The sequence below is a fragment of the Miniopterus schreibersii genome (assembly GCF_964146895.1).
Source record: "Miniopterus schreibersii genome assembly, chromosome: 14".
NCBI classification, from domain to species: Eukaryota; Metazoa; Chordata; class Mammalia; order Chiroptera; family Miniopteridae; genus Miniopterus; species Miniopterus schreibersii.
Genome location: NC_138114.1, coordinates 39,392,715 through 39,419,793, shown reverse-complemented (window position 1 = coordinate 39,419,793; position 27,079 = coordinate 39,392,715). Strand labels below are relative to the sequence as shown.

General features: G+C 45.0%; 2 protein-coding genes across 7 annotated transcripts; one reads left to right on the top strand and one right to left on the bottom strand.

Annotated features, from left to right (window-relative positions):
• Positions 1 to 3,859: 3,859 nt before the first annotated feature.
• Positions 3,860 to 20,677, bottom strand: HIF1AN (hypoxia inducible factor 1 subunit alpha inhibitor). 6 transcript variants are annotated; one of them, XM_081157373.1, is made up of 11 exons: positions 20,028 to 20,677; positions 19,762 to 19,855; positions 18,817 to 18,913; positions 17,998 to 18,222; positions 17,475 to 17,725; positions 14,554 to 14,702; positions 11,752 to 11,897; positions 10,677 to 10,783; positions 10,298 to 10,361; positions 9,955 to 10,065; positions 3,860 to 9,133 (listed from the first exon to the last, which is right to left on the bottom strand). In XM_081157373.1, exons 4-11 carry the CDS (start codon positions 18,172 to 18,174, stop codon positions 9,089 to 9,091), a joined length of 1,050 nt encoding a protein of 349 aa, XP_081013499.1. In that variant the 5' UTR covers positions 18,175 to 18,222; positions 18,817 to 18,913; positions 19,762 to 19,855; positions 20,028 to 20,677; the 3' UTR covers positions 3,860 to 9,088. The 6 variants fall into 6 exon arrangements, with proteins under 6 accessions (XP_081013499.1, XP_081013501.1, XP_081013500.1 ...); XM_081157375.1 differs by having other exon boundaries at positions 20,006 to 20,047; XM_081157374.1 differs by lacking the exon at positions 18,817 to 18,913 and having other exon boundaries at positions 20,028 to 20,091.
• NDUFB8 (NADH:ubiquinone oxidoreductase subunit B8) lies at positions 20,113 to 25,025 on the top strand (the record flags this gene model as incomplete). The annotated part of the gene is made up of 5 exons (XM_081157377.1): positions 20,113 to 20,197; positions 20,458 to 20,584; positions 22,106 to 22,205; positions 22,617 to 22,772; positions 24,841 to 25,025. The coding sequence occupies 5 exons, from the start codon at positions 20,113 to 20,115 to the stop codon at positions 24,931 to 24,933; spliced, it is 561 nt and encodes a 186-aa protein (XP_081013503.1). The 3' UTR covers positions 24,934 to 25,025.
• Between the last annotated feature and the right edge of the window lie 2,054 nt (positions 25,026 to 27,079).

The following is a 27,079-nucleotide window of genomic DNA, read 5'->3' as shown; positions in this document are numbered from 1 at the left end:
CTTGAACTCTCTCAGCATCACCCTTTCTCCACCTACCCCCATGCCAACTAGATGACCATAAGATCCCTACTCCATCTCCAATATTGTAGTCCTGCCAGCTTCTCCATGATTCTTCCCCACACACTCCTATTCCTTTAGGGCAGAGACTGTCAACTTTTTTTATCTCATGGCACATAAACTAATTACTAAAATGCTGCAGCACACCAAAAAATATATTTTTTGCTGATCTGACCAAAAAAATAGGTATAATTTTGATTCATTCACACTGGATGGCTACTGTTGTGTTGGCTGTAATCATTTTTTGACAATCTAAGGGAAAAGAGGTCCATGCCCCTGACTAAATAGCTATTGCATGTTTTAAACATTCTTGTGGCCACCAGCTGGAAATCGCTGCTTTAGGGCAACTGATTTCACCTAAGAAGGTGAGAATTTATTTACACTAAGGCATGGACAAATGAGTCCCTTTTATGTTGGGTAAACTGGATGTTTTTCTAAGGGAAAAGAAATGAAAGAAAGGGAACTAGCATTTATTGGACACTTCCTTGGCAGGACTAGGCATTGGGTTGTTTCACTTGAGGTGTCTCATTCATTCCCAACAGTCACATGAGGAGACCTGTTGAGAAACCAAAGCTCGGAGACAGTAAGCAATCTGACCACCCCAGTTTTGGGAATGGCAAAACCAAGGTTCTAATCTAGCCCATGTAATTCCAAAACTTACCCCCTTTCTGACCACACTGCTTTTCCTTCTTAAATCAAACCAAATCGTTACTAGTCAAATGTTGGCAGAGTGGAATAACAATGTTTTGGTGGGAAATGCCGCTTTACTACTTCCTGCTACAAGTAGGAGAGGCCTGAATCTGTGAACTCCTGCCATTCTGCGACCCACACACTCTGGAAAAGCTCTCCTAAACCTCCAACAATAACCTAGCAACATACAGTGCTCAGTTCAGACAGCATTTTCACACATATTTTCCCACCTTGTGAAGAAGGTAGTAGCAGTATCAACCAGTTTTAATGAGGGGACTGAAGCAGACACACAAACATGCCCTAAGGCACCCAGCCTGTGAAAAGTAGATCTAAGATTCACATGTAGGCTCACTGTCCCAAACGTTATGTTCTTTTCACTCAGCCAGTGCCCTTCATAGACCCCTTGCTTTTGTGCTTCTGGGGATTAGGTGGTAACCTAGAACCTAGGTATCTACTTCTGCTCAAGACCCCATCCAAGAATCGATGTCCTCTCTTTTATGGATTTTCAGTCTCTTCCACAACCTTATGATCTATTCTGTTCTGCTTCCCCCACCCCAAGTCACCTCCTTTGTGATTCCACTTTGAGCATCTTCAGACTAGGATCAAAAAAGCCCTGTTGCCAGCAGTTTCTATTTAAGCACTAACTAAACACTGTTAACAGATACCCGGTTTTTGTAATAAAATGTTTTCTAGTGCCCACACTGAACAGGGTGTTTTAAAAACACCTTCATGACCCTCATAACAATGTTGCAAGCCATATGCTATTTCCCACATCTCATAGGTGAAGTAGCCAAGACCTAGACACCTTAACTTACCTAAGGTTACAGTCAGGAAGAGGCAAATAGATTCAGACTCAGGAGTCACATCCAAGGCCTCGTTCTTATGAATACATTACATAAACCCTTGTTGAGGACAACGACCACACTGATTGTAAAGTGGGTGGGGTTTTGCTCAAACAATATAGTCAAAAGCTCACTATTCAAAAACTTGGAAGGGAACCTTCTCAAGCCCGTGGTCCTGCTGCCTCTAGGCCAGCATGGCAGCCTCTGCACAAGTCTCCTTGACTCCTGTATCCCTGCCTGCTATGCTGCCAGTTCACACAGACCTTCAGTGCCCCCTTTCCCTGGGGGCAGCAGGTCTGGTGTCTATTTTCACTGACAGTGTGTTTCATCTATTTTTAATATTAAAGAAAAATTTGAAGAACATTCCCCCAAAGGGGGTGTTAATTGGTCCTTTAGGCGAGGTCATAACAGATAAGAACCGATAACATGAGCAGGAAAGTTTATGCTCATCCCTCTGCTTTGCTGATGAGCTGACAACTACACTTGCCCTGCTACTAGAAGAATCTTAAGCCAGAAAGCTAGATGAGAAAGAGAGGTAAAAGCTTTGAGAGGGCTGGGGCCACTGGAAGGCAACGATGACTGGGCCCTCACTATGGAAGTCACTCTGCTAAGCCTTTCTTAACACACTTTAGTTCATGTAACCCTGACAAGGTAGGTGATGTTACCCCCTTGTATATGAAGGTGAGTTTCAGGCAGTTTGTCATTCACCCAAGGTTGCATAGCATGACAGATCTAGGATTAAAACCCAGGTATGCAAGGCCCTCATTCTCAACCACTACCCTAATATTGCTATATACTTGAGGTAATAAAAACTTAGCCCAGATGTAGCTTAGATTTTGGGTTAAGGAGCAGAGCTTCCCTGAAGGGCAGGATTGACCTCAATGACCAAGTGAATAGGTTTTAAGCAGACTGAACAAAATACAGCAATATTTTTGGGGGCCAAATAGAAGGCATTCAAGGCCCAGGGTAAAAGAAATCTGGAAGCAAACAGGTGAATGCAAGGTGACTACAGAATAGCCTGTAGTCCACTGATGGATTAGCACAAGCTAGAGGGGGGCCTTTTCACCTCCAGGGACTAGGGCCAGAGGCAAGAGTATGTGAGTGGCTACACAGGGTAATTGTAGTGGCTTGGTTCAGAGTGAGGAGGGGGAAGGGGGAAGTGGCTGGGGGTGGGACCAGATCCTAAGAGATCAGTGGGATCTCAGTGTGGAAGAGGCTGAGAATTCCAGGCAGCCAGAATATATCTCAGGCTGAGTTCTGAATAACTGGGTCTCGCAGCTCTTCCAAGTAGGGTGGCAGGGTAGTTCCAGAGGCCAGTCTTCTGAGGAAGAGGGACTGCAAATGACCAAGTCCAATCCAACCGCACCCCAGGGCAAACCTGGGCAAAAAAACCAAAATGACTTTCAAAGATTTCTGTGGCTAACCAAAGATCTTTCTTCTTTTTGAGGTCCATCACCCAGCTGACAGTCCCTTCCCAGGAGTGATTAACAAAATCCTTAAACACAGAGGAGCAGAGTGTTTGTTTTGGGACTGGGAGAGAGAGGTCAGAGGAGAAATTCATGCCTTTTAGTACCCCCCCCAACCCCTGATTATCTTTCATGTATACCAGCTTAAAATGTATTACTTCTTGCAGAAGCCTACTGGGCTTGTCAGGTGCTTCTCTTCAAGCACCTGTAATGCTAATTGCCTGCTTATGGCCCCTACTGAACTGAGAGCACATGGGTAGGAACAAGTGCAGGATCTGGAACAAAAATGCTCCGGGGCGCTCCATAAATGGTACCTACTAAGATCCCTGTCTTATATTTTTCTGAATTCTCTTCTGAATGCCCCTCTGTCCTAGAACAATCCAACTTAAATACATCAAAGAACATGGAATAAAACTGAACCAAGGGGGCCCGATCTGACTGCCACAGTGTCTCACAGTGTGAGATTGGCACCAGCTTCTCCAGGTGTAGGGGAGCTCATTTAGCTGCCTCACCCCTCACACAGTGTAAGGAGAGCTCTTACCTGATAGCTTCTCACCCTGCCCCCAGGCTGGTGTGGAGAGCAGTGAAGTCTGGCTGACCAGGCAGAAGACATCAGACACTTCCCTTTTTCCCTCCCTCTGGGGCAGGTTTAGGTATCAAGGCTCTTCTGTCTGCCCCCAGCTCAACATGGGTTTCTCCAGGGTATTTTCCTTATTCTTCCCTATGCTTTTACTGAGAAGGAAGGAATCGTTGGAAATCTTAGGAATCACTGAAATCAAGTTTCTGAATAAGTCACATAATAATAATATAACCACCACCACACCATTTATTAAGTGCTTGCCAGGCACTGTGCTAAAGCTTTACATTGTTTTGGTTAATCCAACCACCCTGAGGTAGATATTTTCAACACCCCTCTTCCCTACCACACATACCATTACAGTTGAGGAGACAGGCTCAGAGAGATTAAGTCAAACCCAGCTGGCAAGCAGCAAAGCTAGAAATCTGAACCAAAGACACCTGACTCCAAACTCCATGCTTTTAAACACTGTGCTAGAATGTTTCTTACTGAAGTTAAAGGACACATCCTGCTTCCCAAAATATTACCCGAAGACCAGATTTTAGGTGGGGGAGATGAGGCCCATAATCAGCTACTGTACTTAAATACTTGGAAGAGTGAAGAGACAGTCGGTGTAAGCTGACTGCTGGGTCCCTGTCTCCTGCTTCCAGGGCCTTTCTCATCTAAGATCTCCACTCCTGACATATGACTACTCAATATGCTGTTTCCTTCCAGCAAACACTGAAATGCAGAGGTAAGCTAAACGTGGTGACTTGCATCGCCAAAAACACCTGAGAGAAATTAGGAGACACAAAATGCACCCCCACATCCCTGAAATGCTTGACCCTAAGGCACACAGATGCATTTCGATGGAAACACAAACTTTGGTTCTTCCACCCTGACTTGCCAGGCTGAACTCCTGGGAGTCTCCTGCCCAGTTTCCCCTCACTGGTTCTCCACCGTTCACAACTCTTTAGATACCCTCTCCTCCCCCATCTCTGGAGGCCTCAAGGCTGCCAGTGTCTGAGGCTTCATCCCCCAGAAATGCACCAAAAGTTTTCAGCAGGGCTCTGCTGAGGATCTCAAGATCTGTGAGGATTAAACAGAGTTGGCTGAAGACTAGCAGAAAGAGCCACCAGAATTAGAAAAGCTAAACTGGAATCTACAGAATGGACAAAATGGCAGGAGGACAGAGCACACAAAGAACAAATGGACTAACCTTGGGTAAATAAACAGAACTATGGCAGGTCAGAAAAGGAAGATGGCTCTAAGATTAATAACAATGTCCCCAGGGAGAGGGAGAAGGATCCTAGAGAAATTCTATCCAAACACTTGCAATCTGGAGCATCTGAGAAAAGGGCAACTATTTAGGAAAAAGGACCTTGGTAAAGGGGTTGCTAGAGAGATTGGGCAGGGGGAGGCTGATTAGGAGAAACTGGGAGAGCTCTCAAGGCCTCTGGGACCCCAAGTCACTTCCAGGTGCATCCCAGCATTCACCCTGTTTGGGTAAAACTGGTCACTGAGGGCCATTCCCCGCAGCCCTACTAAATTCTGCACTGGACTGTGATGGGTAGAAAATCCAGAGACTGAGAATTTACCAGGGGAGCCCCATCCTTGGGAAGTTCACATTCTCAGAGAGGACAACCACCACACTGCAACACCTGCCCCCAATCCTTGAAGGAGCATCTGACCTAAGGAACCCACCACATACCAAAAGTCACAAGACAGGAATAAATACCAACTGGTACAAATTAGTATTATCCTTGAAGTCTGAAGAGACAGAGGGATGAAGAAGAAACGTGGAGACCTCGGAAGATCCAAGTTGGGACTCTCCACACCTAGGAGTCTGTTAGTTAAGCTCATCATCTACTCACACATCTGAGCAGGGGCATGAGTGCCCTCCATGTAACTACAGCTGCACTGTAGGGGAAAATCAATGTTGCTGGGAGGCCTAGAATCCCTCCCTGGGGAGTCCAGGTGCTTGGAGGAACCTGGAGAACAGCTCTGCTTTCTCCTAATCTTCCTTCCTCAACAGTCTCTAATCTTGTCCTCAGAGTGCATGATACATGGTTTTACCACCTCTGGTTGTTTCATGTGGTTTCTCCTCCAACTAAGCAGAAGGGTAAAGACCAGGTTTTCTCCACACTCTGAGGTGTTGGATGTAAATACTTGCCACTGGTTGGGCATCTGGAGTTGATTACAAAAACATTTTCCAAATAGCATGTCAAAACTACTCCAGTTATTCTTTGCCGTTTGCACCTGACACCTCTCTGTTAGCTCATGCCTGTAGATGTGCTCCTGTACCCACCTCAGGCTGGGAACTGGGCCCGCCTAGTGTTTAAGAAATACCAGCTCAGTCTGCCTGTGGGAACAATAAAAGGGTATGTCTCTGGGGGAGAGGGGGGCAGAAGGAGGGTCTCCCCACACTGGCTGGCCCATTGATAAGGATCCTTCCCCTCTCTGTCTCCTAACAGATTCAGATTAATGATGGCTCATTCCTAATTGTCAAATTTCTTTTCCTTCATCCTGTGTCTAATCACCAGTGACAGAAACCATTACGCAAATGAGAGCAGACGACTTCCCCCAACTGTTCGCGTTGGTAAAAACCTTGTAATTTAGAGCTCTGATTTGTAGGGGAAGCTGGTCTCCCCCAGGCATCCTGGGCATCTGCTCAACTGATGCCCAGAACAGCCCCTCCTCTATCCCTCAAACTCCAACCCCCCAACAAATATCTGACTTCACAAAAGAGCAGTTTCCTCTGTACCTGCTGGTGTAAAAATGGGAGCTTGCGACATGGCTACCCTCCATACAGGCACAAACCCCCACCTTCCCATGGTGTCTGTCTCCACAATAGGGTAAGCAACAGAGCAGAAATGTTTCCTCTGCCCCAAGCAGAATTTGAGCCCGAATGGCCCTAACCTAGGTAAGTAAAGGCAAGAGGTTCAACTTCTTCCTTGGGGGAAAAGGAGACAGCAGAACATTAATCAAGGTTCTTAGTGGTTATCTAGAACTAGAAATTCAATTCTACTGAGACAGAAGCATGCTCGGAGAAGTTATGAAACCTATCCAAGGACACACTAGTAACACAACAGGATCTAGAACTCAGTCTCACCATAGTTCCTTGCAGCACTTTTAACTCCTTATATGGCTACCAGGCAGTTTTCCCCAGATATTTTTAGCTGGAGCCCAGAAGAGCTTTCATCCTGTGCTGTATCTTCTGTACTCTCTTGGGCTAAGCCTGCCTGCACCAGACAGTGCCCAATGGAGTGAGAGCTGAGGCTGGCCTATAGTACGAGGAGGTGAAAGAATCAACATAGTTTGGTGGAAAAGGAGCAGCGGGGGTTTGTAGCCAAACAGCACTAGGTTGGACTCCTGATGGCCACAAATCACTTAACCTCTCTGAGCCCACTTCTTCAGCTGTAAAATGAGAACACCTACCTTGCAGGACAGTGAGGAACAAAGATTAAAACACTAGGCACACATTAGGTGTCTAGTAATCAGGGGTCACTATTACATTCAAGGATCACAACCACTCCTGTGTGGGGTCCTGCCCCTCAGTCCCCTTAGGTGAGACCTGTGTCAGCACAGCACCCAGCAAGGACCAGCTGAGCGGCACCCACCTCCCTGCTGCACATCACCACCTTTGCAGGCTGAGCCTGAAATGCAGCAGACCTGCTAAGGAGAATAAAAACCACCTGCTACCTTTCAAAGTGTGGTCATGGTCAAGTTTATCCTCCATCTGCCATGTTTTGTGTGCTCCTCTTTCCCAAAGGAGATAGAGGGATGGAGATCACTGCAATCACTTTTTCCAGCGTTGGCTATATTTGAAAGAACTACACTTGAGAAGGTACCATGTTTACGCACACACACTGCATCAGAGAACCCCAGAATGGGGTGCTAAAAATAAACACCCCCCCCCCTAAAATACACACACATCCTCTCAGTCCATCAGTGCACTGTAACTGTAAACTGAGCTTTGGGGGTGAGAGCCAAAGCTCAGACACTGGAAGTAAACCTTTGGCAAAAAAAAATATATATAAACCCAGAGATGGAAGTGGAGGTGACAAGATACAGGGCCACCACACTGCCCAATTCCAGGGGCCCCACTTCCACTGACTAGAAATGAACGATGGCCCTTTGAGTTGTGCAGTACACAGCTGCTAGTTGTAAGCTGCAGCCCTGAGAGGGGTTCCCATGAGTAGCTAAGAACAGAAAAGAAAATTACACTTCTGGGTTCCACCAGTTGCCCTGACTTTTGAGGGTGTTTGTGGAACACTACAGTGGGGTCTGGCAGAGGCGCTGGCTTTAAGAGACAAGGCTAAATTTTTGTCCTTGCCATGAGGTGGATGACAGGTGGTAAATTAGCTGCCAAAGCTTGACCCTATTTTGTCTACTCAGCCAGGAGGCTCCATAGGCATAGAGGATGTAGCCTGGGCAGAAGAGGTCCTTGCCAGTCAGCCTCAGGCAGGCTGCAGTGACACCTGGCCAACATCCAATGGCTAAAACTGAGTTTAAAATCTTTAGGTTAGGTCATGCAGTACTGCCCTGGGGTTCCCACTGTATGTCCCACTGGACAAGGTTAAGCAGTAGAGAAACTTGGAAAGCAGAGGCAGGCCAGTGTGAAAACACACACACACACACACACACACCCCCCAAACAGAGGTGTGCACCCCTTGAGAAGCCATTGGGAGGAGGGCTCCCTTGGTACCCAGCACAGGGAGCAGGAGCTGGTGCTGAAAGAGAGCTGTGCCTGCAATTTAAACTTACGCACAATCCTTGGTTCTTGTATTCCAAGGCTCTTTTCTATGTATGGCTTGAGCATGAAGGTCCAAGTTGGAACCTGTCTAATTTTCTCTCATAGGAAGCTCCTGAGGCTCTCAAAGCAAGCCTCCTTCTCACTTTCCCCATTAAAGTCCCAGTAGCCATTCCCACCCAGCCTGGAGCCTGATTCTGTGAAATATGAAGGAAGCTGCCTGACCTAAACATCAGGATAGCTCTGGCCCTGCAGTCCAGATGTAGCAGGCATCCAAGAGCATCTCCTCTATCTCAGGCTGAGGCACAGAGGTTGCAGAAGATAGGTCTGAGAGCCAGAGTGGGGTCCTGACCCAGAAGGGCGCAAGGAACAGACACACACGTGTGTGCATGCACACACACACATACACACATCCCGAGGTTGAGACTGACACACACAGACATGATGAAAACCAGAAGCTGGAACTCCACACACTGAATGCAGAACTTTAGGGGGGCAGGGAAGGAAGGTGCTGGGGCACAGAGGCAAGGGTACGAAGTCCCTCCAAATGAGAGTGGCGCGCCAACCACCCTGCCTTGCCCCAAACACCTGCCTCCAGGGCCATGGCAAGAGTCCAGTCCATTAAGTGCTGAGTGCAATACTAGTGCTTGGAGTCTCCTGTCCTCAATGAAGCGGTGTGGACGAGCTAGCAGTCTCCTGGCAGGAGGCCTCGACTCCTGGCAGGCTAGTTGTATCGGCCCTTGATCATTGTGTTCAACAAGGGCCCCACCTGTGAAAAGACATGAGGAGCCAGTCAGAACTGCCTGTTCCCTGACCCTGGAGCCAGACAGGGGTAAGTCTAGAGACAATGTCCAGCCAAGGGCAGGGACGAGGCTTTCATGCAACCTTGTAAACCCTCTAACCAACTCTCTTTCTGGAGGTCAACCCAGCATTTTAGGTGATGGCTCTGCTCCCTCCTTTGGGTCTACCTTGTATTATCTTCCCTCACACAATACCTGTATTTGTAAGCAGCATCCAACTGACAGAGGTCAGTCTGTCACGCAGACTGATTGTCTGCATGCTTCTTAAATGTGCCTTAAGAAAGTTACATGCCTTTATATCCTGAAAAAAATCACCTGCAATTGAGGCTAGTGCCATCTCCCAACCCCACAGGTCCTCTGGATGCTGAGGATATCCACAGGATGGAGGCAAGAGTGTTATAAATACAAACCTCCCCCATTTGCCTGATGGGCGACTGGCACACCTGTGTGGGAAGCAGGTCTCAACATTACCTAGAAAAGCCTTGGCACAACTGGGAGTGTGTGAGGGAATGCTTTACTGCTTGCTTCCTGTTCCAGAAGAATCCCCTCAGGGGTCCCCAGCTGGCACACAAGCCCCATTACCACTAGCATGGAACAGGTTATAACTGATATGCCAGTTAAGCCCAGCTCTCACCAGAAAATGAGGCTTTTCTGAACATACCCATAACCTCTATGGAGAGGACACCAGATACTGAAAGAGAGGAGCTATGGAGAATGTAACACCAACCCTTACATTCCCTGGTCACTGCCCACCGAACCTTAGGAGTGCCACCTTGGGACAGCCACATACCTCTTGTGGGTTCCCCAAGGCCTCTCCAAGCATCTTCTCAATGTTTCTCATTATGGCCACTTTCTGATGGGCTTTGAGAGGATATTCAATTCTCTTAGGGGTAGGGGCCCCCTGCAAAGGAAGCAGCAGCTCAGGAAATGCCTTTAGAAGAAGGCTTCAGTGTCATACACTATTCCTAGGCACCATCCTCCCTTCTAAGAAACACAGTTCAGGCCCATCCCTCTTCATCTCCCCAAAGACCTGGAAATCACTCTAGAGATAGCCAACCTCCCCACCCTGACCCCAAATAATATATTACACCTACCTCACCCAAGTCCCACCTAGAAAAAATATCCATATTCACCTTATACCAGAAGTTCACAGTGATGGTAATCCCCCCATTTAGTAATGACTCTATATGATGCCACCTGCAAGAAAATAAACAGGCTCCTGTTTGCCACCAATACTTTTCAGAAGGAGGGATGGAAAACTAGGTTGAATCCAGCTAAGGGAAATAATGAAGACAGTATCTTAATGCTCATCCTTTCAAACACACCCTGGGGCAAGAGATACGGTTGTCATTTCCCCCATGTTCAGTATATACGCTCACATCTGGATATGCCAATCTTCCTGTAGATCACATAAGATCAATCCTGCCACAATTCATAAGGGACACAGATAAGGCTTTCCAGGGAATGGGAAAGACAGCTCCCAAGAATCCCCAGTCCTAGCCCCATCCTCACCAGTACATTGGGATGTAAAGAACATCACCAGGACCAACCACTGTTTCATAACCAACCACGTTCTGGAAATTGGGGAACCTCTCGTAGTCAGGATTGTCAAAGTCCACCTGAGAGGTTCAAGAGAAAGAAAAAAAAAAAAATCAGTCAATCACCAAATTTTTATCATTAACTACTATGTAAAAGCTACTCTGGTAGTTTAGAAAGACGCCATAAAAAAAAGAGATGACTAAAATTTATACCTAGCAGAAGACACAATACACATTAAACGTACACGCACTCTCTCAGAGAATGATGAAAGATAGGCATGCTCAATGTTGAGTGATAATGAATCCTAGGCCTCAGTGCTCCAGAGGTCAGAAGCCAATCATCATAGCTTGCCAGTCAGAGAACCTACTCACGGTCTGCAGATAAGAATGAGGACTCATCCTTCACCCAAACCTTCAAACACTTTCTCCCAGACACACATTCTAACCAGTCAAGACTCCTACATGAAGTAGCTAGGCAGCTTTCACCTTAAGAAACAAAAAAGACCTCTCTGGTTGGCCACAAAGTCAACCATATACCTCACTTGGATCCAGAAAAGACATTAAGTAACACATCTCAATTCTATTCAACCTCTTTTTTATCAAATAGTAGCATCCATGACAAAAGAAAACAACTATTAAATCCAATAGAGACATAACCCATTTTGGTCCATGAACTTGTAATCCAATCAAATAGGGTGACCTAACTCCATCAGCATCAATGACAGGGTCTGCCCTCCAGAATTAGCTCTATGAGGCTGTTTATACTTATAAACATCTGGGGACCCACAGGGGCCTGGGATATACAGGGTGGGGCAAAGTAGGTTTACAGTTGTGAGTACATGAAACAGTTTATTCTTGTATTATTTATTATTATATTATTTTCCCTATGAACAACTATAAACCTACTTTTGCCCCACCCGGTATGAGCTACACTGTGAAATTATCCTCTGAGTTTGTCCAAACCTGGCACACCACCACAAGGAAGGGGAAAGACATGTCAACTTTGGATCCTCAAGGAACTCTTTACCTTCCTCAGATCACTAGCTCACCTGGCTTTGTCTGTCACACGGATGATGAACAGGATACGGGTAGAGGCACTCAAATTGATCCGGAGGGAATAAAATGCATCGCTTATAGCCCTTTATCTGAGCAAAGAAGTTCTGCTGTTCATCATAGTGAGCAGGTGTCACGTTTCCTGTAAGAAGAAAGACATTTTCTTACTCAGAGCAGTGCCTCTATTGCACAGGCTGGAACATAGGGTCCAGTGCTGGAGAAACCAGCCTGCGCACTCAGCTAAAAGTTCCTAATAAAAAAATCAGATAGAATCAGGGAGATGGCAATTAAACTCTCAGCAAATTAGGTGTTACACTTTTAAAATATATATATACTTGAGGGGGTATTTTTTTTAAATTTATTTTTATTGATTTTTAGAGAGGAAGGGACAGGAAGAAAGAGGAACATCAATGTGACAGCAGAACATTGATCAACTGCCTCCTGCACACCCCCTACCTGGGATAGAGCTGGCAAACCCTGGCATATGCCCCGACCGAGAATGGAACCAGCAATTTTCCCGTGCACGGAAAAATGCCCAACCAACTGAGCCATACCAGCCAGGGTGGTGTTACACTTTTCATCAGTAATAAGTATAGCAATAAGGATTCAGCATCAATTAGTAAAGTAGACTTTCTTAAATGATGGCTGCTGACCTTAGTGGAAGCAATAGCACTTCGAAATGATACAAGTCTATCAAATTATATATTATATATGCTTATACTCTTCTTGACTATGGCAAGAATTCAAGGGCAGGAAAACAAGAGTTAGAAACAACTAAAATGACTGGTATCAGCAATGCATGCATGATCTTTGATGGAGTTAACCTGTCATTTTCTCAGCTGTATGAATACGGTCCTTGCATTGGGTAGCTCTTTTTTTTTTTACTTTGAGAGTATGTTTATTAAAGCTGAGGAAAGTGAAACAAAGAAGAGCCTAGGATAGAAGCAATAGAAGAGAGACTAGGCAGGCAGGGCTGCTTTGGCTCTCTAGAAAGGTTATGGGAAAGACAAGGTGTGGCTGCTGTCAGCTCACTGGAGAGTCAGAGAAAAGAGGACCTTGGAGACAGGTTCAGGGGGTTAGCCTGGGATGAGCTATCACTGACCATCCCGCCCCCCTCCCCCCCCCCCCCCCCGCAAGTCTCATGGGAACCCTTAGAGTTTAGGAGACACACACCTGTGGGGAAAAAACAGAAGAAAGGGAAAGGTGCGGGCATGCTCCCAGGAGGGAGTGCACACCTGGGTAGCTCTTTCGGAGTGCAAAGATTCTCAACCTTTCCTCCCACTTCAACACACCTGTGGGATGCAACGCTTCTTAGAGCAACACTGGGGCTGTTGATTCTCATAGAAGTAAGCATATCAGGTTCCTAAAGAGTGTCATATAATTTGAATAAAGCAAATTATTTATTTTTAATCCTCACCTGAGGATATTTTTTCCATTGCTTTTGGGGGGGGCGGGGTGGAAAGAAATGGATGTGAGAGAGAGAGACATTGATTGGTTGCCTCCTGCATGCACCCAACTGACCGGGCCGGGGCTCAAACCTGCAACCAAGGTACGTGCCCTTGGCCGCAATCAAACCCGGGACCATTCAGTGCGCAGGCAGACACTCTAACTACTGAGCCAAATCGGCCAGGGCAAGGCAAATTATTTTAAATGCCACCCTGAATTAGTTCTGCCTAGTATATGCTCTATCTACTTTTTATAACTGGGACCATGTCTGTTGTTTATCCTTTGTACAATGCTTGAATGCAGGGCATGGTGTAGAAAACATTCTCCAGGTCTGCCTGGATAGGCCAAGACAGCGTCCCTGGCATATCCAAAGGAAATCTGCTCTCTCAACTCTACCTGACAAATCCACTTGTCTGTACTCAACCACAGGATCAGAAGGCAACAGAAAAACACAGAGTCAAGTAAACCTGAACTGGCTCCTGGCAGGTCAACCAAGAGTTGGTTTCAAAGGGACAGGTAAGAGTCAATCCATAAGCTGCATCTGAATCTGAAGAAAGGATAATCAAAGGGGGAAGAGACTTCAGAACCCAGTGGTGAATAACAATGAATAATCACTTTGTTTCCTCGTTCAACCCAATTTACTCACCATTTACTAAGTATGGACCTGACACTGAGCTAGTGCTGGCAATAAAAATAAGAATGAAATAAGTAGCTCTCCTTCTTCTGGCTGGAAATTAAAGGCTTCTGCTTTTATTCAGAAATTTAAAAAACACACACAAAAGAACATATTCACATATTTGCTTGTGTGTGCATAAAATTCTCTAGCAGGATATACAAGCAACTAATAACATGCAGTGCCTCCAGGGAGCGAAACTGGGAAGCTGAGAAATAGGAGTGGAAGAGAGATTTATCATTACATACCTATTTATACCTTTTGAATTTAACTCCATGAATGTATTACCTGTTTAGAAATTAAGGTTCAGTTTATACTGGAAAAATACATTCCCCCTTTTACTGGGATAAAAATCTTTTGAATACAGACAGATCCAACAGAGAAGAGCAATATTTCAGAAATCCTTAATATCTGAGCATACACATTCACACAGTAACTGAGAAAGGGAAAAGGAAACTTTTTTTAAGAGTTTATGAAACTAACTTAAAGACAACATAATTTATCTTATTTCATCTTCATAGCTATTTATAAAATATGGACCCTTTGCAGATGAGGTGGCTGAAGCTTGAGAAAGTTAAGTGACTTGTTCAAAGTCAAGAAGCAAATAAAGAGTGGACACAGGATTAGGAACCAGGTTTGTATGACTCCAAGCTATGCTGCTTTCTGAAAGATTTCTTACCTTCCATGCCGATGAGCAGCAGATTGGAGGTCAGCTGCCCCCAGCCACGCTTTCCCTGTTGCTTATTAATCCAGTTCCAGTTAAAACCCAAGAAGTCCATGACAATCTTCCTGCCCACAGTGTCATTGAGTGTTTGCTGCAGATACAACCTATGTTCCCCAAGAAGAAGATCCCATTAGTGCATGTACACATAGTCCCTTGGCATGGCCTCCCCACATCTGGAAATTTAAGCCTAAATCCACACCAGCATCTCCCACAGAGAACACCACCCGTCATGTGAATCTTAACCAACACAGATTCTCACAGAATTGAATCCTTACCTATCCTGTGGAATCTGTTCAACCCCAAAGTTATTTTAAAGAAGTGATTAACTTTTTCTGGGTCACAGCATAAATCCTTTAAGAATCCAAGGAAGGATCCCCATAAAAATGCACATACATACAGAACTTTCATACAATTTCTTTCATAGATTCCTCAAAGTCTATCCACAGACCCTACAATGATAAATCAGCTTTGTTCCAGAGACTCTTAGGGCCTAAGACATCCCCTTTGACCCTCAATGACTGCTGTAATAGATTATATTACTGTTCACCAAGAGCTAGTTCCTTTCCTGTGGGAGATTTTATTCTTCTGTACCCTCTTGAAGCCATTTAACTTGCTTTGCTTATTTAATTTGCTTTGGCCAATGAAATGTCCACAGAAGCAACTTGTGTTGATTCCAAACTGTAATCTTAGGAACCAATACACACCAGTACCACATCTTTGCCCACTGCCACAGCAAATGCAAAGTTTCAGATAGCAGCTACTGGGCCAGCCTGGGTCCTGAAGTGAAAAAGATGATTAAGAGCAGAGCGTCCTCCTGTGTTCGCTTCGGCAACACATATATTAAAGTTGGAACGATACAGAGAAGATTAACATGGCCCCCACGCAAGAATGACACACAAATTTGAGAAGTGTTTCATAAAAATAAAAATAAAAAAAGAGCAGAGCCTCCTCCAGGTGACTAGTGATGAACATGTAGTGTGAGTGGAAATAAAGTTGTGGAGCTCTGGCCTGAAACCTAGTTTATCTTAACTGATTCAGCCACCTCTATATAGCAGCCTTCTATAGCTGAAGGAAGATGCCTCATCAGGCTTTCTGCAGGCCCAAGGCTCCTAATACACCTGAGGAAGATCAGAAGTTACTTAAGGTATAGGAAAACCCAGACACACTTAAGCCCCACAAGAGACATTAATAAGGGGACAAGCTGGAAGGCAAGATACAGAAGCAGCCCTTTCCTGATCCTGAGACTATTACTTCAAAAGACTCAAAGGTATCTCAAATGCCTGGAATTAGATGTTTAAGGCAACTTTAACTAGAATCTTAATGAGCTGGAAACATTAGCTACCTGTTGGGACAAGGAACCCTCAAGACTCAAATGCAACCTTTGGACTCTTCCCAGAGATTATAACATACATACACATACAAAAATTTTGCAAATAACTTTTAAAGAGGCAGGATCATTCACGAAACATAAATCTAAACAATTTCTGTTATACCTGAACAGTAAATACTCAAAAGAGCTCAAAGAGGATACCCTTTACCCCAGAATCACAACATGTATAATTACGTAGTGGAGCTGGTTGGTGCTAAAGTCAGCTGGTAGGGCAAAACTTGTACACAGGAAAAATTTTTCCTTGAATCACCCATAAAGTACAGACTACACTCTTAACTCATACTTAAGTGAGGGGAAATGCTCTCATTATAGGAGATAAGAAACAAAGTGATGGAGGAACCAGGGGATTCAGGTGTCTTATCTCAAGCTCATTCAGTGCATATGTTCATTAAATGGAATTACACTCCACCAGCACTGTTTAAATAGCTCTCAATTTGAACACTGGATGTGTATGTGTACTAATTTCAAGCAAAGTAATGAATGAGATGATTCAACTAAACCAATCCTTATAAAACAAAAATAACAGATTAATCGTAGTTCAGACTCTGAAAACTCTTTTAGTAAAACCCCTACCATTGTGATAGCTGCTAAGTGTCAGGAAGATAGAAAAAAGATATTTCAAATTCATTCACTCAGCCCCATACTACTAACAGGGAGTCAGAAAAAGAACAGAGGCAGGAAGGCTAGGATTGGGCACCAAATGTGAGATGGAGATGATCATTCATCATTAAGTGCTTAGGGAAAGCAATTTCCCAGATGCAATGCTGTCTGGAACCTACTTAAGAGACTGTCCTCATAAACAGGGATAAAAACAGAGAAAAACAACCACTCCTGTGTGTGTTTTGCTTGCTAATCACCAGTACAACGTGGAACATCAATATACACTCCCCCAATCTAATATGATTTTCCCTAAGCTAGAGAATCCTGATATCCTTCACCCCAGAATCATAAGGATTTATACAATCCTTCAGCTTTAACTATCCCCAGCCAGCCTAATACTTTAGGCTGCAAGCTGGTACTCTCAAGGCTAAATCCAACAACAGACATTTCTGTTTGGTCCCTTGCGGCATTTTTTAAAATTTGAATTAACTGGACACATTTAAGAGTTAAAAAGATTTTAAATAAAAACCTTGATTTCTAGCTTCTCTTAAAAAAATCATAATATCTGGCAATCATGAAACTGAACTCCCAAATGGAAACAAGTCAAATAATGACTTCTGACTTTGAACAGGGAGTACACATTCAGCCTCATGGTAATTTTCACCTAAACAACTTCACTCATTTTGTTCACCTACTGTTTGACCCTTGTAGGCAACTGTGACTCTCACTCTATGAAGATGACGAAGAACTAGAGAGTCCAAGTTCAAGTATCATCATTCCCTCAACGCTCAATTTAGATAATCAACTCTTCCATATCCTCAAACAAGTACAGGAAAAGAAAATATATGCCTTAGAGCCAACAGAGAAGCATCATCTGGGAACTTACCTCTCTTCCCCTCCTCGCTGCTGTATATCCTGCAGTTTCTCAACAAACTCATGGAACTTCATTTCCTCCCTGTTAGACCTTGGCTTAAAGTTCTGGAAATTAGCCATCTTCTTCTCATCATAGTACAAGAACTTGTGGGTACTGGCACTGTACACAGAGAAGTCTCCGTTGCCAATATTCTCTTGTAGGTATTCAAGGTCCCATTTCAGGGCAGGATACACAAGATTTGTGTCGGTCAGCACCACAGGCTCCTAAACGAAAACACCAGGTGAACAAACACAAATGAAGTCGTCCGGAGAAACTGGTGGATGATTCCAACTACTTCCCAACTTCAGAATAACTTCTCCTGTTAACCAACATGAACCCCTCAAGTCCCATTTCTCCTCGCCTCCCTCTCCAGCCTCCTTCAGGCCCTAGTCCACGGCCCAGCCAGTCCCCTACTTCCATCAACATTCGCCTTTGACCTCTCCTCCCAACCTGCTCCCTCCCCTGCTCCTTCTTGGGACGCAGCCCCGCCCCCCACCTCATTCTCGATAAGCTCCTCCGCCCGGGGGTCGCTCTGACTCAGACGCGGGATGGGTCGGGTCGGGAAGCTATAACTTCGCAGTTGGGACTCATTCCAGGCGAGGCCGAGGACTTCAGCCTCCTCCCGGGGTTCTCCAGAGCTTGAGGCCCCGGCCTCCGCCGCGGTAGCCGCCATTTCCGCCGCTGGGGACGGCCCCACCGGAAGCGGAAGCTCAGGCTATTCCTGATAAAACACAACGGAAACCATAGAGATGGGCTGCGAGAGAGAGCGGTCCAGAAGCCATAAAAACGCAGAGCCAAGACCTGAGAGAAGCTCCTCCTAATGGTGACCAACAGGTCTACACCCTAGGCCCCGCCCATGAAAACCTGGGCTAAATGTTCCCACTAGTTAGGGTTGCTAACCTGGTTAACCAATTCGCCAAATATTATTGCTGCCTCAGTGTGCCCAAGCCTACACAAAAAGCAAAGGAGGGGGCAAGTTTAGTGAAGCTTTAAATTTTACACTAATGAGTCAGGAGAGAAGCAAATTCTTGACCTACCTAAGGAAGTCAGAAGGAAAAGCAATTGTCAGATTGATAGATGTTGGGCAAAGGTTGCTCTGAAGGTCTAGGCAAAAGATATGTGGCAAGTTGAATTCTTCTAAAATCAAAGATAGGTTTTTTGTTTGTTTAGCATCATTTGATTTTTCTACCTGTGTCACCATCTCTCCTACTTAAAGATATGTTTGCTATGGGACCAATGTTATTATAGTTACCAAGCATGAGCATCCCACATATTCAAACAATTTATATTGATTATAAAAGGCCCTATCAATTACCTCTATTGCTTACTTAGTTCTTCTGTCAGCAGTCAAATTTTAAGATGGATCCAAAGACTTCCATTCCATGGGGTACATGCCCTATATAAGTCTCTCCCTTTGAAGAAGAATAGGACTTATGAATATGATAGGTTATCACTCTTGCAATGAGGTTATGTTATATGGCAAAAATGTAATTAAGGTCTCCAATCAGTTCACTTTTAGTTCATCAAAGGGGAAATTTACCCTGGGTAAGCCTGACCTAATCATTCTAGCTCTTTAAATCTGAGTCTAGAGGGCAGAGACAGAAATTAAAGAGATCTGAAGCCACAGAAGATGTCTAGTTGGCCTTTAAGAAACAAACCACTATGTGGCAGAAAATGGCAGGTAGGCTCTAGGAAAGGCTCCTGGTTGACAGCCAGCAAGAAAGCAGGGACCTTGGTCCTAACAACTGCAAGGAACTGATTTCTGCCAACAACCAATGAGCTTGGGAAAAGACAAAGAGCCTCAGAGGAGATAGTAGCCCCAACCAATACCTTGATTTTAGCCTGATGAGGTCTGAGCTGACAGACACCTAGCTAACCCATCCTGGATACCTGACTCGTGGAAAATGTGAGATAATTAATTTGTGTTATTTTGGGCTGCTAAATTTATGATACTTTGTTATGCAGGAATAGAAAACTAACACACCGACTTAACTATGTAATTATGCTACATAATAACTATGCTACACCAAACTGATAATGGGGTTACCTCTATGGAGGGTTTGAGGGTGGAGGTGGCAATCAAGGCTTTAGTTTTTATCTGCAATATTTGAATTTTTACAAGTGAAAGAGATCAACCAATTTGGAAAACAAGCAAGACCAAGGGCTGAATTTGAAAAATGATCACGCTTGGGGATGAATGGAGCAAATGCCAGTAAAGGAGAGGAAAAAGGCAAGCAGTCAGAGATGAACACAGGCTCACTTTACTTGTACTGCTCCCGGGGGAGGTGGGTCAGCTGTCCACCTGGGATGCTCTGGCTCTGAGTCCTCATGATTCTTGGATGCGTCTCAGTCCACTGAGTGAGAAAAAGAGACACAACAATCTGAAATATCAAAGCGGTGACCTGCCTGGTGTTCTCCCCTCCCAGTTTTCCCTCTTCCCCTCTACCCCCCCGCACATCTTGCGTCTGGCTTCTCCACACCGTTTACGCGCCCCCCTGACGAACCCTTAGGACTTTTCGTCGCTACCTGTTTTCCGCGCCGCGTCTGGCCCGCCTCAGCCGCCGTGACAGGCCTTTGCGCATGCGCGGAGTGAAACTTCAAGAAGGTCAAGATGGCGGCGGCCAGGGCGGGGGTCCTGGGAGTCCGATGGCTGCAAAGGGCAGCCCGGAACGTGGTACCGCTGGGTGCACGGACAGGTCCGCGAGAAAGGGCGAGGCCTCGGTGTGGGACGGGAATGGCTGAGGGTTGGTGTGTCGGGGGAGTGTGGGTATCGTGGATAGCGCGGCAGCCGTGTCCGGGCGGGGGGGGCGGAGGTGGAGTTGGTATAGCCATTAGAGCGGGTGGAGGGTCTCGCTGGAAGTGTCGGGCTCCGGCCTTCGCAGTCATTGCAAGTTGAAATCTTCGGGGCGGCAGGCGGGTCGGAGTGCCTTCTGACGTGCCCTCGTCTGCCCTCCAGCCTCCCACATTACCAAGGACATGCTCCCGGGGCCCTACCCCAGGACCCCAGAGGAAAGGGCCGCCGCCGCCAAGAAGTACAACATGCGGGTGGAAGACTACGAGCCGTACCCAGATGATGGCATGGGGTGAGAGAGAGAGGGTCTGCTCGCACCTGGGTAGTGACGGGAGAAAGCGGCTGGGTTAGGTGGCTCCGCTCTGACCCTTCCTCCTCCGCCCCCCGAACCTTCCCAACCTTCCCATGACCCCTCAGAGTCAATGGTGTGGGTGCTTTTCTCGGGGGAGGGGGTGAATGAGCAGCTGCAGCCGAGAGGACTTCAATTTTCTCCTTGGCTCGGGCTGTTTTCTCAAATGAGGAAGCGAGGTTTTAATAGCTCCCCGAGGACCTCTGAATAGCAGGAACCTTCCTTGGCTCCATGCGGAGCGCAAGGTTTCATTTGGATTGAGCATCTGCTGGGCTCAGGTGCTGTCATCCAGGCACGTGATCGGGCTGGAACTGGACTCCTGTCATGAGAACCTTATTTGGAGATGGAGTACTCTATATTTGTGTATATTTCTTTTTTAAAAAATATCATTGCTGTTGGGGCTGTGGAAATCCTAGCAACTGTAAAGCAGATTAAACAGCCAATTCCCTTACTCTAGTTGATGTTATCCCCCCTCCCGCCCCCATAGCCACATAACATCTCTATGCTTAATTATCTGAAATGATTACCAGCACCCTCATTTTCTGTCCTAGCATCACGCATTCAGTAGTGGTTTCAGCAGCTCCAATTCGTCTTGTTTTCCAATCACTTTCTGTGATATATGTCTACTTGTCATCATTTCCCATGTCTTTTATTGTGTTGTGGACAAGAGTAGCCTTGATAGCTGTCTGTATTAAGTTGAACCTGGATTTGTTGGGGAAAAACCAACTTAGCAAGAAGTGCCATGAGGTGTTTGAAACATGGAGATTATGCCAACTCAGTGGTTGAGGAACACAGATGCTATGAAAAGAATACTTTTCTAATCTGCCCCTTTTTGTTTTTATTCCAATTAGCTGGGTGACCCCATTGGGTTCAGACCCTAAACTTCAGTTTCATTTTCTGTCTCATGAAGAAATCAGAATGACATAACTTAATGCCCTTCCAGGCCTAACATTATAACATTATATGACTTTTTTCTTTTTGTTGAAAGAAGGTAAGAAAAGCTTATGATGTTATAATGTTTCAGGATTTGACATGAAATTTTTTTAATGTCTTTATTGATTTCAGAGAAAGGAAGGGAGAAGGAGAGAGAGAGATAGAAACATCAGTGATGAGGGAGTCATTGATAGCTGCCTCCTGCAGGCTCCCCACTGGTGATCAAGCCTGCAACCCAGGCATGTGCCTTGACCGGGAATGGAACCGCTATTTCCTGGATCCTAGGTCAATGCTCAGCTACTGAGCCATGCCAGCACGACTGACATGAACTTTTAATTACAATTTGTACTTCTGTGGTTAGTTCTGTGCTTAGTGACTAGAAATTGAGATCTTGATTTGAAAGTCAATTCCTCTGTCCTTAGGTGAGGCAGTTATCTCTGTCAGTTGGTTTCTTATCTTTGAGATGAGGAGACTGAATTATCTGAGAGACACTGCTCAGAGCCCCTTCCAGAAGTTTTTACTGTCTCTCAGGTATGGCGACTACCCAAAGCTCCCTGACCGCTCACAGCACGAGAGGGATCCGTGGTATGAGTGGGACCACTCAGACCTGAGATTGAACTGGGGTGAACCGGTGAGAGAACTATATCCCATTTAACCTTTCTTCCTTCTTCCTAATGTATTCCTGGGGATTATTTCTTTAGCTCAAATAGCACTTCTCTGTCCAAGTAACACTAAGGTTTTCTGCCCAAGGAAGCAAAATCCATTGATCTGAAATCTGAGGTCCCATGTGTAGCATGTGGAATGGGACTTCTGGGAATTAACAAGCTCTGTAAATTTTCATGATTGAGCTGTCTCTGGTCAGCAGAAACTAACCATAAACCAGCATCTAGTCCTGTGGACCAAAGTATCTCAAACTTTTTCTTTCAGAATATAGCCTGGGGCAGTAGAATGCCTTTATCAAGCCCTGTATCAGGCTCTGATCACTCTGGACTGCCTGCTTTTGTAGGAAGAGCAGTGACAATTATCTGCCTTTCTGCCTTAGATTCACTGGGACCTAGATATGTATATCAGGAACCGTGTGGACACGTCCCCCACGCCTGTTTCTTGGGATGTCATGTGTAAGAGCCTCCTCGGTTTTGTGGCCTTCATGCTGTTCATGTTTTGGGTGGGGGAGACTTATCCCTCCTACCAGCCCGTGGTGAGTATCTGAAAAGTACTTTCTTGGACACATTTACTTAGCCCTGTTTCCTGAGGGAATAAAGTCTCTGGAGTAGGGATCCAGCCAATACCAAGCTTGGCTTCCTGGGACAGCCTATAGAGGACCTTATACATTGGCCTGGCACAAGTACCAGAGCACTGCTCCATGCCTACATCTTCCGTCAGTCTGAGTGAGAAGAAACAGTTTAGGACTCCGTGAGAAATGAGAATGTCGAAGCCAGCTAGTCTCTAGAGTTGCCATTTGGGGACTGTACTTACCAATTATATTTCTTCAAGTGATCTTTCAAGGTAGAATCATGTAATCTAGAGAGAAGCATTATCCTTTTTAGAGGTATGAAGAGTACCTCCTATGGGGTATTGGAAGCAATTAAATTGATTTCAGAGAGAGGGAAGGAGGGAGAGAAACATGCCAGTTTACTACAAGCATAGACAGTTATATTTTGGAGAATGTAAAAGACAGAAAAAATACTCTCTAGCTTTAAGGAAGTTGAATTTGAATAAGAAGAAAACTTAGGTAAATGACACGATGAGCAACATTTGAACAAAGATATAGGAACCTCGCACAGTTTTTGTGTATGTGTGTATAGTGAATGTTTGTGCTGAGGGATATGAGGTGCTATTAAGGAGAAGGGTTAAACGACCCTAAAATGTATATATATACTTTGGGTGGTAGGAAGAAGTGGAGAGAACATTTAGGGCAAGAGAAAACGGGAGAAAGGAAAAGGAGAGTGATTTAGCTGGAGTGGAGCAAGCATATAAAATAATTCCTAGATAACTAGCTGCATTAGTTACCTGGAGAACTGCTAAGAATTCAGATTCCTGGGCTCCACTTCCTGGAAAAACTAATTCAGTAGCTCCACAGTGGGATTCTAGAATCAATATTTAACAAGTCCCCAGGTAATTCCAATGTCCTGGGAAATCAGATGTGGAAGTTGCTGTGTTAAAAATTATTGTGAGGTGGGCTGATCAGTTAGGTTGGACAGCTTTTACTGCATTGCTAAGGGATTTGGACTTAATGGTATAGGAACACAGTAATTCAACAGATATTTATGAAGTTCCTGTTGTATACAAGGTCCAGACCATGCTAGGGGTTGGGGATACAGTGACGACTTGGTCTGCCTCTAGGCAGCCAGGAGCCATGTTGGGTTTTTGAACAGAAGAATGACCTAAGGAAAGCTAGGTTTTTAGGAAGATTAATCTGGGAGTAGTCTGCAGGATAGATTGTAAGGAAAGGAACTGAAAGCAGGGAAGCTGCTGTGTTTGCAGTTGGCTGCTCAGTGCTACCTCTGCAGAGATAATCAATGTCCTGATGGTAGCTGGTATGTCTGTGTGCACTGACACGAGCCTTCCTACCAAGCCCCAGGGGCCTCAGGCTGAAGAGTGCATGTAGGGCTGGTGTGAGCACTAACTTCACTTCAGGAGAGCAAGAAACACAGTGTGGCTCTTCCATTTTTCAGTTCTGTAAGCACATCACCCTTTTCTCCTCCCCTTGAGCTGTGTTCTCTGACAGCTGTTTGTTGGTAAAGCCAGCAGCCCCTAAAGCACGTCCCAGCCGTGTCTCCTCTGTGCTTTCCCTCACTGCTGCTCCTGCACGCCTCATTTGCTAGGCCACTTTAGTGGTGGAACCATTAGAGGCTGAGTGACTTAAAGGAGATTGAGTCTGTCTCGACCCCGAGAGAGTGGGATGGATGGATGCATCGTCTCATTTAGAAAGCTCTCCCTGGTGCTCTCTCTCGTTCTCTCTCTCTCTCTCACACTCTCTCACACACACACACACACACACACACACACACAAACACACAAACACACATACATACACATACACATGCACAGAGAGTAGGCACCACTTCTCTTACAATCTAGGCTTTCTCTCTGCCTTGGGCTTAACAGGAAAGAGGAGCGCTCTTCCTGCCATTCTAGCCCAGCTGGATCTGACCAGAGGCTACTGCATACCCATTTACTGTGCATGACTATTAAACTCAGAGCAGGATGTAGCCAGGTGTTGGCTGGATGTATATTGTTCTTGCTGACCTGTGTTTTTTCCTTAGGGGCCAAAGCAGTATCCTTATAATAATCTGTACCTGGAACAAGGCGGCGATCCCACCAAAGAGCCTGAGCCTGTGGTTCACTATGAAATCTGAGGAGGCTTCATGGGTTTCGTGCCCCCTAACTGACTCCCTCATTCCTAGAGATTTAATCTTAATGAAACCCCTAATAAAATAGTGTTGTGGTATCTGTGCTTCATTTCCCCAGGAATAGCTACTGCCGTGAGGAACCTCATCCTTTTCTCTGTTTTCTGTCTGCTGTCACTCCCCTCCCCTGCCCAGAGATTGGAAAGATGGGAGGGTGGGGGGAGTTAAGCACAAGATGTTAATTTATTAACTTGACTGTGAAAGTAGCTGAGGGTTCCATTTGTGCAGCAGGTGCTTAGGGTAGCTCCTTTTCTCATTTACAAGGTTGAGAAAGAAGGAAGATATGGTTCTGACTTCGCAAGTTGCAACAAGAATTATTTCCCATTAAAAAACCTTTTTAATAATACTGGTTAACTAACAAAAAATTGTACTCTAACATGTTGTAATTATATTATAAGATAAGTAGGTGTTTTTGAACTGGCCTACGGCTGAGACTGCCTCTAATTTTACTTATATAAATATGTATTTCTTATTCCAAAGCCACTTCTGAATCCTATCTTCTTATAAGCTAACATTACCTATATTTATGAATGAGAGGACAGTTCAGTGAGTTACTACTGAACCTATGGCTTTCATTTCCTTAATGATTCATCCAAGCTCCTATATAGCCTTAGAAAGAGGAAAACCATGTTTTTGAGAGTCTATCTCAATGCATCTATTTTTAAGTGAACCAACTTAATGTTGTATTCTTCCTTCGGGGACATTTTCTTAAATTACAATCATATTGCCAAAAACCTGACCCATAAAAAAAGATACATTTAACAGACATGAATAGAAACAAGTCCATTCAAATTAGTAAAGGGGTCCTTTATTGGTTGTCCAGGCAGTGAAAGACATGAGATCAGGGAATGGATACTTCTCATGAAATGCCTCTGAAAACCTTTAGTCTTTTTCTGTCTTCATTTTCTGTCCTTTAGAGCATTTGGTGATCATTTAACAAACATCTGTGTGCCTCAAATATATCAGACACTGATAGGCCCTGGGGACATAAAGTTGAACAAGACAAAATAATTGCCTTCAAATAGTTACCTAGAAGAGGAGACTGGCAGTTAAAAAACAAGGTGAAAAGAATTTATGAGAGATGTGTGAATTGAGAGAAGAGTGCACTTAACAAAAAAACATGTCCTGCTTGAAACCTACTTTAGGCCTTTGGTTCAAATTTCTTTCAGAGCACTTCATCAGTGACACTTCTTCCTCATTCCCTCATTTGAGGTTTTGCCTGAGGCTCAGTTATCAACCCTGTTTACTTTTCCTCAGGTTTCATCCACCCTTGGGGTGCTATGAAGTTCAAGAAATACTTAATGAGTACTTAGTACAAAGAGTGGGCAGGCACAGACAATGCCCTAAATTGTCTTCTGTCCTGACTTGGAAACTCCCAAGTCCACATGAAAGGAAATCTAGAGTTGTGTTACAATGACTTGGGGGGCTGTCATTAGAGAACCCCCTCACCATCTTTGGAAGATATCAGGCAGGAATACGGTAGAATTCATGCATTAAATGGAAAATTTCAATCAAAACTTAGATCTAAGATTTCCAGCTGCCTACAGGACATTTTTATTTGGAAATGCCACAGTTCCTTCAATTAACAAGAATATGTGATATTTTCATCTCCCCTTCCAACTCCTTTATCAGTCACAAAAGACTGTACAATCTTCCTTTATGAACATTGCCACTATATTAATCCAGGCTTTCATCACCTCATGCCTGGGTTCTACTAGACTCCTAATTTGAGTCCCTGCCTCCAGCGCTCTGTTCTCTCCCTGAGTGGATCCATATTGCTAGTCTAAAAATGAAATCTATGTTACTGCATCCCTACTCATAATTTTCAATTACTCCCAGTTATCTTGAGTTGAATTGGTATTTCTCAATCTGTAACCAGCCCACTCCCCCAAACTATAACCTTTCATTCATGGCATGGGAAATGGCAGGGCAGCTATTAGCCCGTTGGGCCCCTTTCTCCTTGCTGAGACATTACCTATCTTGCAGCTCCAGGGCCTAACACCTGTCTCGTCCCTGAACCTTCGGGAAGCCCCTGGTTTACAGTACCGAGCCCTCCCCACACCTACAGCCTTTAATTATTTCAACCAATAGTTTG

Bases quoted from the DNA above. Each gene is read 5' to 3' on its own strand.
- HIF1AN (XM_081157372.1), bottom strand. From the start codon at position 18,174: ATGGCGGCTACCGCGGCGGAGGCCGGGGCCTCAAGCTCTGGAGAACCC. The intron at 10,362-10,676 runs GTGAGGATGGGG...ATTTTCTTGCAG, and splicing joins CTTTACATCCCAATGTACTG to GTGGCATCATATAGAGTCAT. The intron at 9,134-9,954 runs GTATGTGGCTGT...GTCTTTTCACAG, and splicing joins CCTTGGGGAACCCACAAGAG to GTGGGGCCCTTGTTGAACAC.